Below are 19,060 nucleotides of genomic sequence, written 5' to 3'. Positions count from 1 at the left end.
TCGTTTCTATTAATTTCTTTAATTTTTGAGATTTCCAAGACATTATTAACAACATGGAGGCAAAGGACTAGACAAGGAGAATTGTACCCCTTGGATTATGCTGACTGAATAAACTCCATATTTAAACCGAATCACTGAAACATATATATGTATTTGTGTGTGTGTCGGTGTGTGTACATATACATATGCATACATACATGCATATATTTTTATATACATATATATCTCTACATGTGCATTCCATTGCTTCAGGCTACATTGCCCAATGTTGTCAGTTGCAATGTGTAACCCTAAATCGGTTGTATCCAAAATGGCCTCCCCCACTTCAGAAAAATAATCAAGCTTATGCCTGATCAGCACAAGGAAGTGAATCCCTCAGGAGCACTGATGGAAACAAGTGTTCATGTCAAGTCATGTAAGCCATGTAAATCTCTGCTAGAAAAGAGAGGGAAGGTGAGCCAACCATCCAGATCTCATCTTCCCACCAAAAAAGACAATACCCATCCCAGCTGAAACAGAAAGCAGGGTTTTAGACACCCATGGAAGGTATCGTACCACTAAATGCTTATGCCTGTAATTTCTGTCCAATATGTCCCTTTGGTAAGGTGTTGGTTATCTTCACCTCTGTCCTCTGTGGCCCTGCTTTCATCCATGGTGCCATGACTCCGCTGGAGCACTAGTGTGAGTAAAGGCCTTTGGGGTTAAGGCTATCGTTTCCCCACAGAAAAGGGACAAAGCAGTGAAAGCCTGTCTCAGTAGCGGTGTTATGGATTGAACTTGGCCAGCTATTCTGCTTAAGTTGTAAAAATCACTTGAAATATCGTTCCCTATGGGGCTATATATTCTTCTACAGTTCAGCAAGGTACTTCTGGCAAAATTTTTCTCTTTCATCCCAAAATGATGGAGTGAAGTATTATAAAATCTGGTTTAGTATTCATCTTTTGTCTTGTTTGTTGTTAATGAAGTTGTGGACTTTTAACTTCCAGTAATTGGTGTTGTGGTTAATGTTTGTGTAATCAGGAAAGGCCATAGGTACACGCCAGTGTTAATAGTCACACGGTGAAAGGCAGAGGCATGAGGAAGCACAATAATCAGATACCATGCTTGCAAATCACTGCTAAATTGATAAATAACCTTTTTTACAGATCTCTTTCTGGACAGCTTTCTGTTTTACTTCTTGTTTGTTTATTTTTAATGCTTGCCATTATTTTTTTTTCTGTAGGTATTCAAAATGAAAATGAGCAGATGACAAAGTTAAGCATCATTTTCCAGAGATAAACAAGAACAAGTGGGCTAGCTATACTTGGGGAAACACATTAAATAGTGAGTTCAGGGTGACAGATGAAAACAGAAAGGAGAAACACACTGTCTATGGTCTTTAACACAAGCAAATTTTACTTTGTGTGTGATGCAGTCAGCAGGTAATACCCACTGCAGAACCTCACTGTCATGTGGGGATTGCGCCTGTTGTGTTAATGCTCGGCCTTTTAATTGGTGTCAGTCTGGATCAAAACATGTTGTGACTCCACCATTGTGATAGCACAAGAGGAAATGGCCTCAAGTTGCGCCACGGGAGATTGAGATTAGATATTGGGAAACATTTCTTCATGGAGAGGGTTGTCAAGCATTGGAATGGGTTACCCAGGGAAGTGGTTGAGTCCCCATCCCTGGAGGTATTTAAAAGATGGGTAGATGTGGCGCTTAGGGACAGGGTTTAGAGGTGGACTTGGCAGTGTTAGGTTAACGGTTGGACTTGATGATTTTAAAGGTCCTTTCCAACCTAAACGATTCTGTGATTCTATGAGTTAGACAAGATGGAATCTGATACTCCTGAATTATAAAGAGAAGTTGTTTTATTTCCCTGGTGTGATTTAAGGTAGTAATGACATAGAAGATGTCATTATGTGGCATTCAGTGCATGCACCTTTGGTTTAGTACAGAAGAAAACAGGGAAAAAAACCTGTTTGAAGGATGGCATTTGAGGTGCTTGATGGCTGTATGTTGTACAAGCTCTTCACACCAGAGATTTGGCAAAGGGCAATATTCTATCATTTGCTAATACAAGTCTAAATAGAAAATGTGCTTGCTTATTCCTTTATTTAAAAAAAGTGCTGCAATCCTCTTATAGTACTAGTAATTCCTGCAAAGCTTTTCATGTTCAGATAGCTTATGTTCATGATTGGCACTTTAGAAATCTGAGAAGTTTAAGTGAGTAAGTGAATAGACACAAGTCAGTTTGCAAACATTAAACCCCCAACAGCTGTGGGCAAGCAGTGTGGGAGGATTGCTCTTTACCAGTGCAGGAACCGTGGTGTGGGAGCAGTTGTTTCCTTTCCACAGAAAACGTCTCCTTTGTAGTCACAGCAGAATCTACCATTGCCTCCACAGAAGGGCTGCCATTGACACACACTGGTGGACGCTTCTCTCTCAGGAGTTGGTAGCCCCTGGACTAAAGCATTTTGGCTATCAGTAGAAATCACTTCCTGCTTCACCTTTGCCTCATGCCCATTTTGTTTCCGGGCTCGGGTCAGGAAGCTGAATGGAAACAGCTATTGATATAACACAACACTTTCTTCAAAGTGCTGTTTCTGCCACAGCTTTTCATTGAATCCATTTTCCTCACAAGAAGCAAGCATTAAGCCCCACAAAACACTGTGGGAGAAGGTCAGCAGGCAGCTGAGATCTGCCTCTGTATTTCTCCTTCTATTCTGCTTCTGCATTCAGGCTGAAAGCCACCACAGGTTGGTATCTGTGAGTGCCCCAGCTCAGGTCCTCTGCCCTGATCTTCAATCTCACCTTGCATAAAATGGCATTTTTCACCTGTAAGAGCATTTTCCCAGCTCCCATGGGAAAAAAAAGACTGTTTTCATCAACAAACCAGGTTGGTGCAAGATAACACACATCCCTGGAACTTCTGTATTCCTCTCTCGTTTTCCAGGAAGGAACAACAAAAGCACTTGCCTTCAAAAAATAACTCTCCATTTCTGCCTAAAAATCCCTTATACTAGAATTAGCAACCAGAATACCATCATCTGTATCTGAACTGTCTCCATTGTAGGATGACTAGCAATCAATTATTAGAAAACATTATTCATATTTTGCTAATTAATGGACATCACTTTTAGGAAGTATAATACAAGGAGAATGGTCTGGCTGTGTATCAGTCAGATTGCAGTCATCGGGGTTACCACTTCCTGAATGTAAACTTGCCCTATGTGGTGTCACATGCACCAAATTCTGTCCCTCCCCACTCCCCCTTGCATGATATTCTGGCTGAAGTTTGGGGGTGTTTCAAGACGCAAGTCATGGGTAGGCCATCTCCTTTCTAGATATTTATTCCTTTAAAGACGATAGTATCTGAATCTTCTGTCTTGTGCCTAGGTATGCTGTAGTGAGTATCAAATAGGAGGTTTGTGCCAGAGAAAAACCCAAACCAGGCTAAGGCTCTCCAGCAGTCACAGGCATACATGCATGGAAGGTGTGTGGTAAGGGCCCTGCTTCAGAGAAGTATTTAATTCTATGTAGAAATAAGCAGACATCCAGAGAGTCCAGTACAGAACACTAAATATCTTTACAGTTAAAACTCATGTATAGGTTGGGTGTTCAACTGCATGCCCTGAATCAGGCAAAATCCCCTTTTCCCAGCATCCCCAGGGATCAGCTGTAATTACTAGCTCATTAATTGTTCTGGTCAGGTCTGTCCCTTTTTGTAAGTGGAAGTTCAGGGAGGATTTCTAGCAGAAGGAGATCCTCCCTGGCTGGAAATGTAGGCACACCTCCAGCCATTCAGACCCTCAAAACCTTCCACTTCCCAGAAGGTTTTACTCCTTTTTCACTTTCATAAGTTTGGTTGATTGTCAGCTGACAGAGCATATGGATGCATATGTAGAGGCTAAGTGAAGAGGTAGGTGTGATGTCCAGCAGGCTGTAGGGTATTTAGAGTCTAGGTGTTTCAACACATGAAAAAGTCTCCAACTAGTTCATGGGCTGAGCTTGTTTCGTCTTCTGTAGGACAGAAGTCACCTCCCCGGGCCCCTTGCCTGTTTTGCTGAAGGAGGGGCTCTGTATTTTTCATATTTGAGGAGTGAATAATGAGGTTCTTCTGTGATAAAAAAAAAAAAAACCAAACTGGTTCATTGCAATATTGCTATTTAAAATTTTCCTTATTTTAGAGACATTTGAATATTTGAAATACACTCTGGTGTCTCAAGCACTGCATAAAAACTTTATTCCCTGAAAATGCCAAATAGTAATTCCTAACGCTCTCCAAGTAGGGTCTGGGACTTTGTAATAGCTCCAGCTTTTATGTGCATGTGATTGAAGAAAGAGTCTCCCAGCTCCCCCTTGTGTGGATGCTCTACTCCTGCTACATCAAGCAGAAAACAACTGTGATTTGTGCTGCTTTTGATCAGACACTTCTACAATGCTTTGCTGCTGGAAAGCAGAATAATACTGTCACAAATTTTAAATTAACAAAATATGCCTAGAAGGGATCGGTGGCTCTTGTTCATCTGATTAATGTCAGGCTTGTAAAGTCTGTTCTCCAACAAAAAGGGCAGCAAATGCTCAAGTGAGAGATGTTAGAAACAGAGACTCTCAATTTTAGTGGATCTTCTTTCTGCTTTAGTTATAATCTCCTGGTGAAGCACCCAGGACCAAATCACAAAATCAACCCCATCAGGGGAGTTGAATTAGGTTGTATCTGTGTTCACTTTTAATTAGATTTGAAATGGCTAACCCACTGTAGTGCAGCAAGCAGCCAAGTCAGTACCTTCCCCTCAGGCCTTATTACTGACAACAGCCTTAGCATAGATCTGCATATTCAGCAGCCAGGTGGGTAGGTGTTACGTATTGGGAAATACAGGCAGGATTTGAAAAACACAGGGTATACAATTCCATTTTTGCTCTCAAATTGAGGGAGTGGGGGACTTTCTAAAATTTCCATATTCTGGCAGGAGTTCTTTTATGCAGCTTTTGTCTTACAGGTATTGTCTTATGATAATATTTTTCTGCTCAACAGTGGAATCAAGGCAGCAGTGGTAGCAAGTACATTCTGTGCCACCTGATGTATTTTTATGGGTTTATTTTTCCCTTATGTACATTTCTATTCCTTCAAGATGTGCTCTGAGACTTTTCCAATTTCAGCATTCTGCCTGTTTCATCTAATTCAATTGTAAGCTTTTCTGTGCAAGGACCATATCTGGATTCTGCTTTCAAGTTCCATTATACAGCAGCTCTGCAAAGTGATCTTTTAAAAAAGTATCATGGTGAGGGAAGGAACTTAACTTATCCACAGGGATTTGACATGTGAGATCTCCCAAACTTTCAGCAATACACAGACACTCCTACCTCCATTGGAAATGACCAGTGTGATAGCAGACTTTTCTTAGGGTTTCCATTAGATGGGAAGAGGTCGTTGTTTTCTTTATTTCACTTTATCATTTTCACATTTGTTTCCCTTTCAGGTGTGAACAGAAAAGTTACCTATTCCCTGGCAGACTCTGCAGATGGTTACTTCTCAGTTGACCGGTCATCAGGAATCATTATTTTGGAGCATCCACTTGATAGAGAGCTTCAGTCTTCCTATAACATCACTGTAAAGGCCTCAGATCAGAGCATTGTGCTGACATTGTCCTCGTTTGCCACCATTACTATTACAGTGCTAGACATCAATGACAACCCCCCTGTGTTTGAAAGAAGAGATTATCTTGTTACAGTACCTGAAGACACCTCACCTGGCACTGAGGTGCTTTCTGTTTTTGCTACAAGCCAAGACATTGGTACTAATGCTGAGATTGCCTATCTCATCAGGTCGGGGAACGAGAAAGGGAAGTTCAGGATAAACTCAAAAACAGGTTTGTAAAGTGGTTCTTGCTTGTAATTCAAAGTGAAAGCATCAGAAAAATACAAATGCTTTGGGGAAGGCTCTTGGACCAAAACATTTCCAAGAACAGAGACTCAGAGCTTGTCAGTGTGGAATTAGTTGCACAGTTAAAAATCAATTTTAGGTTGGAGAGTGATGTAAATTACAGTCACACTCAGCTGCCCCAGCTCGAGTGGAGAATACTTTTCTCCATTAGTATGTCTGTTGGAGTCAATATAGATGTGACAACCCATTAGCCAAACTGTGCAACCCTTACAGTTATGAATACTTGCAATGTTTACCTCCTTACCAGCTAAGCATGGCCTCAACTGTCTGGACATTAGCAAGAATCAGACAGTGCTATCAGGACCAAATAGCTGGCAGTAGGACTATGATTGCTGTTTATACAACTGTATGCAACTTCACTGACTTAGGTTGATTTGTGTTGTCTGACAGTTGACTTCAGCCATAGTTTGGGTTTGGTGGTTTTTTGGTTGTACATTACAAATTTTTAAAACATACTGCTGCTTCTCTTGAAGAAATACTAAGAAAAGCTACCTTACTTGGTTCAAATGGCTCATTTTCTTTGAATTTCCTCAGTGGGATATATTCTTTTTCCATCCTGAGGTTTTAATCCGTCAACAGTAAGCTATGAGTCTTCTCTGCCTCCTGTAGTGGATCCCCTTGCTCTCATAACATTCAGGATGACCAGTACAAATCTGCCACCCGAGCTTCAGAGCAAAACATTCTTGATTTTGAAAGCTGAAGGTAACACTTGTTTGAGTGCAGCTGTAATAACCAGTAATCTGGAAAATCTCAAAATGATTCATTGTGTCATTTATATTACTGTGCGCAAAAATCTCTCTCGACTCTGTGGAGGCCACTGCCTTACATGTAAGGGACTTAGCATAATTGTGTGTTGTCTGTTATCTTCATAATGTTGATTAGTGCTAACAAAATTTAAACATAAATACGCCTAGACAGAGATACTTAACTTCACATTTGACAATGAAGCCAAGGAGATAAATCAATAAAAACCCATAATGAAGCTTAATCACACAGGGAAAAAAACCCTACTATTTATTATTCATTAATGTGTGACAGCTCCATTATTATCGGTTTAGAGGCAGGAGCTCAGTTTCCAGACAGCCGGGTGCTGATGTAGCATGCCTGATCAGGGCTTGAAAAATAATGCCCTTCACGCCATTTATCAGTGGGAACTCTCTGCTAGCCACTTGTAAGCTTCTCTTCAGGGCTCCTGCTTCTAGCAAGTCATGCTGAAAGGTAGGATTCATTTGGAAAGAGCCCAGAAGAGATTAAGAAGAATGATCCAAGGTCTGTAAAATGTGGCTTACCAGGAAAGACTGAAGGAATTGAGGCTATTTAAACTAGAAAAGAGAAGACACGCTGCTAGTATTCAAGCCTATAAAAAGTACCTTTGAAGAGGAGGGGAATAAATTTTCTTCTCCATGCCCGCTCATGAGAAAAGAAGTTGTGAATGGGCTTAAATTGCATTTGGATTATTTCAGTTAAAGGATAGGAAGAAATTCCTAACTGTAATGATTATTAAGTACTGAAATACATTTCCTAAGAAGGTTAGGAAATTGATGCTGTTGGAGGTTTATAAGAACATTAGAGACGAGTACCGTCAAGAATGATTAGGTTTAGCTGACTTGTGTTGGGCAGCAGTTGGACTAAATGACCTTTAAGCCCCATACATCCCTGCTCCTGATGAGTCTATATTGAAAAGAATTTGGCTTGCCATGGTTAAGTATTTGCTTTTAAGTATTTCCTGCCATGCCCAGTATTACCTCCTTCAAGGCATCACCAGTAATCCGTGCACAACCCACTCCCCGCTTCTTGTTAGGGTTATGGGTATGTGGGAAAGAAGTGGAGGGCTTGCATAAAAATAATTTCTATCCTAGAGGGGGGATGAGTGCATGGAGTGAGTCAAGTTACAGAGAATCTTAGTTTTGATTGTGTGGTGAGGGAACCCAAAATTTATAAACCTAGTTTAGTGGGGAAGTCCCTGTTTAATCACATAAATGTTAGACAACTGATTTCTCAAAGGTATTCATACCCCATTCATTTGTATTTAATTCATGAGAAGTTAATTACGTGGGAGTGAATTTCTGTTGACTTGTCAGGGCTGATTTCCAGAGCCGGCATCCAGTTCTCCCACAGGCTCTGTGCATGAGCCCAGGCAAATGGGTGGATATGGCCCCCACTTCTCCGTCTACAATACTCATATAATAAAAGCTATTTTCATGAGAAACCATTCAATGCTTCATGCCTTGTGAAGGTCCTTTCTGCAGAGGCAACCTAAGTGCAAATGGCATCATTCTTTAATCAAACGACGGCAGTAGAAACCTGACCAAATATTTTTATTGGATTGGGCAGTGTTACAGTTAGAACAACATATTTTGTATGTGTGCCATGGTGATAAATAGCATGCTGTACTGTTTACTACAGTCAAATCCCTTAGTCCGTAGCGTTATTTGTTTTTCGATGGCTGTTGACATTCCCTCCCTTGCTTCAAAGGAGCGATTTCCATTTTTGAAGCTTTGGATTATGAATCGTGTAAGGATTTCTACTTAGTAGTGGAAGCAAAAGATGGAGGTACTCCAGCCCTGAGCGCTGTTACCACTGTGAACGTAAACGTGACAGATGTTAATGACAACGCACCAAAATTCAGCCAGATGGTCTACAGCGCAGTCATCAGTGAGGATGCTGCCATCGGCAATTCGGTTATAATGGTGAGTGAGGCCGTGGGTGGCATTTAGGCAGGATGAAGCCCTCTACCACATGACCTTTAATAAAATACTGCTGCACTGGTTGATAATGATAACTACTGTGTCTTGAATCACCTACTGCTTTCCAGGCTGCTGCCAATTTCCCCCCAAAAGAAAGCAGTAGTAGTACCGACTGTTTCTTTTTAACCCCAATATGCTGTCACAGAGCAATGGCATGTTTAAGGCATTGCATTTCATGAGTCAGCTAAAACCAGGTGGGTTTTACTGGTGACATACGTCGTGTTTGTGTAGTCTGGCATGCAGTGTGCCATACCCAGACATCACAATACTGTCATCTTGGAACTTGTGGATCCAGAAAGAAAGTGTTGTATGGAACATCGAGATTAAAATACTGTGTATGTTTTAAGGCTAGAATTTTGAAACGGTCCAAAGGAAGCTGCTTATCAAAACCTGATTGGCTTGATGCTTGGCTTGATGCTGTAGAGGTGTACGGGTCAGGTGTAACTAGTCTGATGGAATATGAAGTTTTACTTTTTGGGGTGTTGAGCAATTAATGTATCATACAGATGTCTTACTATTTGCTAATTTTCACTCTTCTCTCAAAAAAGTTGATAGCAGAAGATCTGGACAGTCCTTCCAATGGCCAGATTCATTTTTCCATAGTGAATGGGGATCGAGACAACGAATTTTCGGTTGATCCTGTTTTGGGACTCGTGAAGGTTAAAAAGAAATTGGATAGAGAAAGGGTAAGACATGTGGGACTTCTTAACTTACAATGACTTACAGATCTGTATTCATGTCAACTCTGCTGCTAGCTTGTTTTGAAGAATCTTCGTTTATACTCTGCAACCATCAGCCTAAGATGCTCCAACAGGTCTTTCTAATGTTGTTCCACTTCTTCCCACCCCAACACTACTCCCAGTCCTATCTAGAAGCCAACTGCTCTGCTAGCATTCCCATCCTGCACCAACACAGCAGCTGAGGCCAGATCTGGGAAAAAAGCAACCCTGGATCTCTCCTGTGGTGCCACCAGCAGCTGTTGCTGTGTTAATGAGCTGCCTCCTCCCTCCTGAGCGTGCAAGCACACACGTGCAGCGGTGTGTGCAACGCAGTGATTACAACATACTCCAGGTTGTGGCACTGAGCACCAAGCTGAGGCCTCAGCCATTAATTAGCACTCTGCACAGCGTCACTGGGGAGGTGATGTTATGAAGTGGCCAGGCTGTACCAAAAGTGAGAGGGTACTTCATTAAACAGATTCTGCTGCTTTGTTTGCCCACTAGATTATTCATTCAGGGTGATTCATCACCGTTTTGCTATAGCTAGCAATTAGCAGCTTTTGGAAAAAAGAAAAAAAAAAAACAACAAACAAATACAGTTGCCTCTGCTGCTAGCAGGGCAGGAGAATGCTGCATGGCTTCGGAAGTCTTGCAAGAAATCCATGCCTTCTGCCTCTGAGCAATGCATCCACAAAACTGGGGAAGCTGATTGCTATCCTCAGGATATAGGCTCAGCTGGAAAAGCTCTCTACTGGAAGCAGGACTACTGCTTAAAACAGTGGCAAATACCCTTTCTGTATTATCACAAAGGCAGGATTAAATTGTCAGTGTTTGGCGGCAGAATGACTTTACCACAGACTGTCGAGGACAGGGAAGTAACAATGGCTGTGCATGTTACAAATTTGCTGTAATTTCTCTTAAATGGCACAGGCTTAATTCCTTAATATGATTTTATTTATTTTCTGAAGTGTGCTCATGTACATCTGCATTCAGATGCACACATTCACCCTCACCAGCATGTGCATTTTTAATGCCAGCCCTGTTAGATCTGCATTTTCCAAAGTTTCCCTCAGTTAAAATAAGCTGTGATACTGTCTTTTTCTTTGCTTCCTTGGCACATTTCCTAGACACAGGTGTTTCTGACCCCTTCAGGGAAAATGATACATGATGCCCCATCTGCTGTAGATCCCCAAAGGCAGTGCTGACTCCCAGGTTTCAGTGGTTTAGGAAAACTCATTTCCAGAGCTGTAATCACATAGAAACCATGACTTTTGCCACCTACCATTCTGGGATGCATGGAAATGAAAGCAAACCTGCCCCAAATTTGTGAAAGACCCCACAAAACTGTCAATCTTGACTTCAGCTAGCAGTAGAAATTACAGCTCAAAAGGGAAAGAAAAGAGATTCATTCTCTGCCTCAGTTTCTTGACTTTCCATAGTTCAGGATTCTTCCTCCCTCCTCTGCCACTACCCCCCCACCAAATCGCAGTCTTTCTCCTCCATATAGCCCCTCCAAAAAACTGTTACCTTTTTCTTTAGCTTGGTCCCGCATCCTAGAAGAGCCCCCTTGTTTCATACACTTAGTGTGTACTATTCCCTCCTGCCCAAATGCCTTTTATTTTTCAGATGGCGTTGGATTTCCTCTCACCCCAGAAAAGCCCCTTTAACATTACATCGTTCCCTTCTGTAGGCGTGTATTTTTCCCCTTTCCAGCCCCGCACTGGGAGGCTGGAGCGGGGTGTTTTATCTAGCACGCATTTTGCCCTTTGCTTCCCCATAGCAGGATCCACGGGCAGGCGTGTCAGCAGCTCTCCCTGGGGAGCGTGGAAGGATATACAGTGAAAAGCAGTCATAAGATGTAAGGAGGCTGACTTAAGGATGCCATTCATAAAACCGAACTGCCATCCATGAGCTTTGCGCAGACAGAGCTTTTGCAAATTGTCACACACTCACACCTCATGCATGGGCACATAGGAGCGTAGAGGGCCCACGGGTGATGCACTGAGCTGCCCACACCCTGCTGAGTAGTTTGTCGCTGTTGCAAACAAGTATGCGTAAAAAACCTGTATCTTCTACTGAATGGTGGATAATAGTCATGTTGCTACAGAGGCTGTGTTGTCCCTAGTAGTCCCAAATGTTTTCCGGTGTATTTAAGCCAACTGTCTGTGAACTTTTTCTTGGTTTTCCATCACCATGTTAGAAACACTGTGTGTCAAACTGAGGTTGGCTTTAATAAGTAATTTATATAATATCCTGGAAAATTTATATAATATCCTGGAAACCGACCATAAGATAAATAAAATCAGGTCACATATCCCAGCTGGCACCTAGGAGAGATGAAAATGTTAATTACAGTAGAAATGGCTGATTTTGGATATTATCCATGGTTTATTTTTTGTCTGCCTCTTTCTTTCAGGAATGCATTATCTGATACAGTTATTTTAATACAGTGAAACTGTTACATTTATTGATAGCCTGATAAAATAAAAGTTGGGACACAGTGTGGCAATAAACAGGATAATGTTATGCTAAGGGCAGGGAAGGTAATGAGGCCAAACTGCTTTCCTTAGAATATGGTAGGTGGTGCACTGGGTGTAAAGAACATGACTTAAAATTTAGGACCGCTTTCACGATGATTTAATGTTTTCACCTTTTTGCAGATATCTGGTTATTCATTAGTTATCCAGGCAAGAGACAGCGGCACCCCGCCTTTGTCTTCATCTGTGACGGTCAACGTGGACATTTCAGATGTGAATGATAATAGCCCTGTATTTACTCCAGCTAACTATACAGCTGTGATTCAAGTAAGTTTATCCTGCACATCCAAAACTTCTCTGACTTTTAAAATACAAAAGCATTTGGTTTCAGCTAAGTAGCTTTTGATGCCAAAGATGTATGTCCAGTGATCTTACTTAAAGGAAAGTATAAACACATCTTAACCTTTTGCTAAGTTTGTGTTTGGTGAGGCTCTTTAACCTCAGCATCTGTCACACATTTTACCGGTCATCCCTGTTGCACCAGAAGTTGAATTCTGGCCTCAAAAAGTCTGAGCTGGGATGAGTTCGCACTTCTTCACACCTTGCTGAGTTCACACTCCTTTGCACCTTGCTGAGGATGTGAGTCTTAGTGGTTAGTCAGTCCTGGTCAGACCCAACATCAGGCAGAGCTCATCGGTCCCTGGGGATGTGGTGGGTGCTTCCATCTCTGCTACTGGTCCATGAGGTGTAAGCGGCACCAAATTAATGCAGCTCGTGAAATGCTGTCCTGGGCAAAGAGCATTCAGCTGAATATTCTAGATAGCATTATGTGGTGGTTTGTGATTGTGATATGTATCCTTTTAATCCTTTTCTTTATACGCTGTGTATATGTGTAAAGGAAAATAAACCAGTGGGCACAAGCATTTTGCAGCTGGTAGTGACAGACAAAGACTCTTTTCACAATGGCCCCCCTTTTACCTTCACCATCCTCACTGGCAATGAAGAGGAGGAGTTTACGCTGGACCCTCATGGTGTCTTGAGGTCTGCAGTCATCTTCAAGCACATGGTTGCAACCGAATATGTTCTCTGCGTGCAGGTATGGCTTGATTTTTGCATCTGCACAGAAACAAAAACCCTCATAGTGGTAGGTCATCTGTACATTGCCTGTATGGGTTGCTTTTAATTGACTGTATTCTATGATTAAATACCATGCATTCCAGTTTACAAGTGCACACGGTATGGTATATTTCCTTTGATTTCCTTAAACCTAATTTCATATAAATATAAATAGGTAGCCAGCCACCTTTTCAATTTCCTCTCTGTGAAATGGATTTTCCGAGCAGCAACAGTTATGATTTAAGATTTTCATCTTTTTTTTTTCTGTAGCTAAGTGAGGAAAATAAGCAAAAATGTATTATGTACATATAAATACACCACAGAACAAGTGACAGCAAAATATTGTTCTAGGAAGGAAAATCACTTCTGCTTTTAAGTCATAAATTTAATCATAAATTTTTGGAAGCCTACCAAGAATTCATGAAATCACATTTCCAAGGTCAACTTAGCTTTTAAAGAATGTGAAAGTAAGGCGTGCAATAGAAGTCCAGCTCAAACTTAGCTTTAGAGTCATTGTTTGGAACTTTGTATCCAGGGCAATTCTGATTGCAAAAAAACTGTAAATCCAAAAGTAATTTCTCCACAGTTCTCAGGCCTGCCAGAGAAAATGTAGTAGGGTTCAGTAAATATGCAAGTCTAGGGAATGAACTACACCTCTTCATTGAAATGGGACATGGTCCTCTAATCTAAGTCTGAAACGCAGCCTTCCTCCACTTGCTTTACTGGGCTTGATTTCTCTAAATACAGCCTGTATGCTCCTTCACAAGCACACTTAATGCTGTTTGTAGCAGTAGCATCCTCAGTCTGCAATTCAAAAAATCTAAATTCTGATGCTAATAGTTCAAATCAAAGCAATGTTTTAAGAGTTTGCCATTTAATATTGCTGTGACCCATTTTTTGAGCCTTGTAGGAAAATAAAAACCCCTCACCTTTCAGTCTTACCATGCCTTCGTCCTAAAATGTTCTGTTTTCACGGCAATTTGCTAGGCAAACTTCCAGTAGAGCCAAAATTGGATATTAGAATTAAATTTAAGCAGCATCCTCTAGCTGTATAGGTCCACGTATGTCATATAAATGAAATATTAGACAGACCACAATGTCTGAGATGCACCATCTTGTTCAGAAAACCATGCTGTTCAGTTGTGGAGGCCTAATTCCTCTGAGTATTATTTTCTTTAGGGATTTCTCCAGTGAAAACATATTTTATAGTTTCCTGTTATGTATAAACCATAAAAATGTTTCTTTCCGTTCATACGTGCCAGAGTGCTGCTTTCTTCTTCCACCATCATGTTCCTTCTCTATGTTATGTTTATTAAAAAACAATGTTAAAATTGAAAGTGGAAAGGGACGTAATCTCTGTGCATGTACGTATGTATGTGTGTGTGTATATACATCATTTTTTTTCTTAAATACTCCACCCAGCCCTTTTAGGAGTGAGGGTGAATGAATATTTAGAGTGTTTTAGCTACCAATCCTTTCCTAGTAATGTCCATATTACTATTGCGATCCTATCTTTTTTTTCTTCACCTTGTAAATTTTCCTCCCCATATCCAAATACGAAGACCACTGAATGTGTGCTACATCTCTGCCCAGTGGTATTTTAGTCTTCTGTTCTGTGGAGCAAATAAAAGTGTGGAGCAGTATATCTTAATAGTGACTTCAATGAAACATTTTTCTTAGTGCAGGAAAAGACACTGATTCAACTTTGCACACCTTTCTGACAAGATGGCCTTGGGTTTTTTGTCATACTTGCTCTTTTACTCTCTATAAAAAGTGCAAATGATGCTATCATATGTGCCCTGGGTCATGCAGTCATCTGTCCAAGTGCAGTGCTGTTCTCATATCTTATCGTTAGTAACAGCACAAGCACTCTATTTCATTTTTGGAGGGTGATAAATTTTACTTATTTCAAGCCTGTTTCTTACCTGCTTCAGGTAAAATAGTACAGAGTGCTATAGAAAAACTCCAAACTCCCTCACATCCACACAAACTTATCAGGATCTGAAGCACTTTGGAGCACACCAAGCAATGCAGAAACTGATGCTGGTATTTCACCGGGCTTCAGTCTCTTTGCCAGGGTAGAAGTGAGCCCAAACTCCATTTGGTGCAGAATATACCACATTCAAATGGCTCTGTTGTGAAGAGGACAAGTGATAGCTGTGGGATCCTGGGAACATTTCAGTTTGAGTAATGAGACGTTCTGCTGACACATTTCTCTCTGCAATCCACTTAGATGAGATATCTGTGCTTCCCTAAAGACTTTGTAAGTTCCACTGCTAGAAATGGCTGAGACGTTTCTTTACATACGTATTTTGCAAATGCATTTGGGAAGTTCTTTTGAGAGGTCTTCAGAATTACTGATGCTGTGAAAATATATATACAGCAACAAGTTATGGTTGCTGGCTGTGTTATATATGTGTTTTATTTTTGTTTTTATTTTTTTTATTTTTTCTAAATTACATTAGGCAAAAGACTCTGGGAAGCCTCAGCAGGTTTCCCACACCTACATTCAGGTGAGGGTTATTGAAGAGAGCATTCACAAACCGACTGCCATTCCACTGGAGATTTTTATTGTCACCATGGAAGATGATTTTCCTGGGGGAGTCATTGGGAAAATTCATGCCACAGATCAGGATGTGTACGATGTCCTCACATACACACTAAAATCAGAGCAGAAAAGTTTGTTCAAGGTCAACAACCATGATGGGAAGATCATTGCCCTCGGAGGGCTTGATAATGGCAAGTATGTCCTGAATGTCTCTGTCAGCGATGGCCGGTTCCAGGTACCCATCGATGTTGTGGTCCACGTTGAGCAATTGCTACAAGAAATGCTGCAGAACACAGTCACCATCCGTTTTGAGAACGTTTCTCCGGAAGACTTTGTGGGCCTTCACATGCACGGGTTCAGGCGTACCTTGCGAAACGCTGTGCTCTCTCAAAAACAAGACAGCCTGAACATCATCAGTATTCAGCCAGTGGCAGGCAGCAATCAGCTTGACATGCTGTTTGCAGTTCAGATGCACAATGGTGGTTTCTATAAGCCTGCCTATTTGATTCAGAAGCTTACCAATGCAAGGAGACACTTGGAAAATGTGATTCGTATTTCTGCTATCTTGGAGAAGAATTGCTCTGGACTGGATTGTCAGGAGCAACACTGTGAGCAAAGTCTATCTATTGATTCACATTCCCTGATGACCTATAGCACAGCACGAATTAGTTTTGTGTGCCCCCGCTTTTACAGGAATGTGCGCTGCATGTGCAATGGTGAGTACCGTTCCCTCTTCCCCTCCCATCTTTACACATTATGCGATAGGATCAGTTTTATTCCTCTGATGCAGATTAGAAGGGGCATTTCAATTCAGTCCGTTAAAGCACGACTGGCTGATGTATTGTGGGAATTGATTTCTCAGGCTCAGGAAGAATTGTTCGTGTTTACTGATGTAAATGGAAGTTGATGAACTTTGGCCTCTTACGACAAAGACGGCTTTCCTGGAGGCTCCATAATCAGAGCCATCAACCAACATCCAGGGGAGGGGAGGACAGGGGAGAGGGAGGGAGAGGAGAGGGAGGGATGTGGTTTCCCACCCAGTCCGTGCCACCACTGGAATAAACCTGGAGTGTGACCGTAGCAGAACAGCCTGGTCCACAGTGATGCACCAGCACTCTCCAAGGAAAAGGACCCCTGACCTAAGCAGTGCAGGTGGAAAGGCCTTTTCCAGTCCCATTTTTGCAGAGAGGCGTGGAAACCAATGAAGTATTTTATTAAATAACTGCAAGCAAGCACTATTCCTGACCTTTAATGCTGCAGTAGGTGGCAGGGTAGGTTTCTGGCTGGGTTTCAGGCTGCTCCGCGTTTTGGCAGAGATTTCACACGGGCATATATGACAAATAGACTCAAGAGCCAATCTTCCTGGTGATTCTGCACTTGGAGTATAAAACCTCAGGCAGTTATAATAATAGTTCTGTTTCTTTTGTTTGCCAGGCTATTTGTTCCTCATTCCACTTCATTTAAGAGCGGAGAAAAAAGCTGCTGTAAAATCAATACATCTAAGTCCCCCTCATCTTAAACACATATGCACACATACACACACAGAGCAGTACAAGAATTCAGCAGCCATGTCTCTCAGTAACCAACCTCTGTTTCTACAGCAATCAGCAGGACTTCATTTCTTACCATTGACTTCAGTGAGGAAGAAAATAGGCATAAACTGCATAAGACTTAACCAGAAATCATTGTCTCCAGCAGCATGGGAATGCTAATGCTATAGAATTTCAGTTCTGTAAAAATATCAGAATTCTGTATCTGAGGAATTTTCATGTGTTTCATTCAAGAGCAGACTACCTGGTCAATTTTTAAGTAATAGTGTTGTAAGTTTCAAACAGATATATCTATTGTAAAAATAGTTGGCGTTTTGTTACACATGAAAGGTTCTGAAATAAAGGATTTTCACAGGTTTAAAAGGGACAATGCTGCCATACCCTCCAGGTGAGTCCAGGAGCCAGTGCAGGAGCGCTGTCTGAAAAACACTTTTATATTCTCTAAGTCATAGCTTTGTCTCACTTTTATACTAAGAAATCACAAATCCTCATCTCCATGGGGATAGTGATAGCCCTCGCTGTCAGAAATTGGTTTCCTGGCAGCCAAAATTTTCACTGTTTGTAATTTCATTTCACTACTTATTAACATCAATAATAATGTAGTATTCCCTTCAGATACTAATAGTAAGTGGACCTGCCTCATAATCCCTTACTTTAGCTCTAGAAAAAAGACTTTGCAATGCAGTACAGTTCTGATCCAGCAGCTCTCTCCCTTTTCCTCTCTGCACAGCAAGTTTGCACTGGAAGCACAAAAATTCAGCTAGGACAGCGATTTCGAAATTTTTCTGTCATGTGCTAGTCAATCCTCAAAATCCATGGCAGGCTGACGGAGAAGCAGCGTGGTTTTGCAGACCATCCATGGTCCCTAGCCTCTGGACCATTGATCATAGCCTTGAAGATTGCTGTAGGCGAACAGTTGCAACAGGGAGCTTGTCCTGGTCCATCTGGGAAGCTGGAGAGCTTCCCACAGCTCCCGTTTGGGCTACTATGTGCTGACTTCCCGTGGGCCAGGCACAAGCCTTGGGGAGGGGTTGTGCATGTCCAGTCCATCATACAGCCTGTACCAAGTGTCCAGAGCTGGTGATTTAAGTATAGCTACCAGGGGTTGACAGGCTCGGCGCCTCCTACTTGCACAGGGAGAAGAGATCTTAGTGGGAAGTGAAAAAAATCCATGCTTTGCTTTTCTCCGCATTAGTTAATGCTTCAGCCTCTTCTACTGTTTTTAATTAAAAGAACCACAAGAAATATCTTGGCATTTAGGTAAATACACAGACACACACTGTATGTTATCACATAGGAGGTCACACAGACTTCTGAGGGTCTATCAGTTAGAGAATGCATGTATAATTCTGCTTTCACGAAGCCTAAGACTAGGCATAATAAAAGAGTTAGAAAAATGCAAATACTTGTTTGATCAATAGTTCTTGTGCTTGCACATAAATGCAGCAAGTCAGGGAAAAGAGCACAAAATACTAGAATAAATCTTTTTGGCTTGTTTAACAAGACAGCATTAGCAAGATATTATCAGTATAATAAAAGTATTATACTTCCTTTGTTACTAGGGTAGTTTCATGATCCAGTCCAGTAAATATTAATAGCTTGACTTATGACAAAGCCATTAAAATATTGCATATGTTTCCAGAGATCTGATTCAATTATGACCCAGAAAGCTTGAGTTTGAACTAATTCACTCGTTCTTGAAATATGTATCATACTTGGAGTGTTTTTCCCACTGGCAGATGTCACAGATATGCACAATTTATGCATGCCAGCTGTGCATAACTTACCTAGATTACCTCTGTGAGCAAACGGAGTTACCTAACAGGAGAATGCAGCGAGACTGTAAAGCAGGCAGCGGGTGAACTTTGGAGCTTCAGCAGCTCAGTTCTGGAAGGATAAGTTCGAAAGTTCAGGTGCATCAATCTAAGCCTTTAAAATCAATAAAATTGAACTAAAGAGTTTTCCAATAACAGA

The 19,060-nt window shown here is 41.4% G+C and overlaps 1 protein-coding gene across 3 annotated transcripts in view; it reads left to right on the top strand.

The window, feature by feature from the left end:
* Positions 1-19,060, top strand: part of FAT3 (FAT atypical cadherin 3) — a 339,730-nt gene that overhangs the window by 285,053 nt on the left and 35,617 nt on the right. For all 3 annotated transcript variants that reach the window (XM_035895315.1, XM_035895314.1, XM_035895313.1), the window contains 6 exons: positions 5,466-5,855; positions 8,405-8,619; positions 9,225-9,362; positions 12,056-12,199; positions 12,771-12,968; positions 15,454-16,252. In XM_035895315.1, coding sequence (XP_035751208.1) covers positions 5,466-5,855; positions 8,405-8,619; positions 9,225-9,362; positions 12,056-12,199; positions 12,771-12,968; positions 15,454-16,252 — 1,884 coding nt within the window. The remainder of the gene's footprint in view (positions 1-5,465; positions 5,856-8,404; positions 8,620-9,224; positions 9,363-12,055; positions 12,200-12,770; positions 12,969-15,453; positions 16,253-19,060) is intronic.

This window comes from Egretta garzetta, unplaced genomic scaffold (assembly GCF_000687185.1).
Source record: "Egretta garzetta isolate BGI_Z169 unplaced genomic scaffold, ASM68718v1 scaffold255, whole genome shotgun sequence".
In the NCBI taxonomy this organism is placed as follows: Eukaryota; Metazoa; Chordata; class Aves; order Pelecaniformes; family Ardeidae; genus Egretta; species Egretta garzetta.
This window is presented reverse-complemented; position numbering and strand designations above follow the sequence as displayed.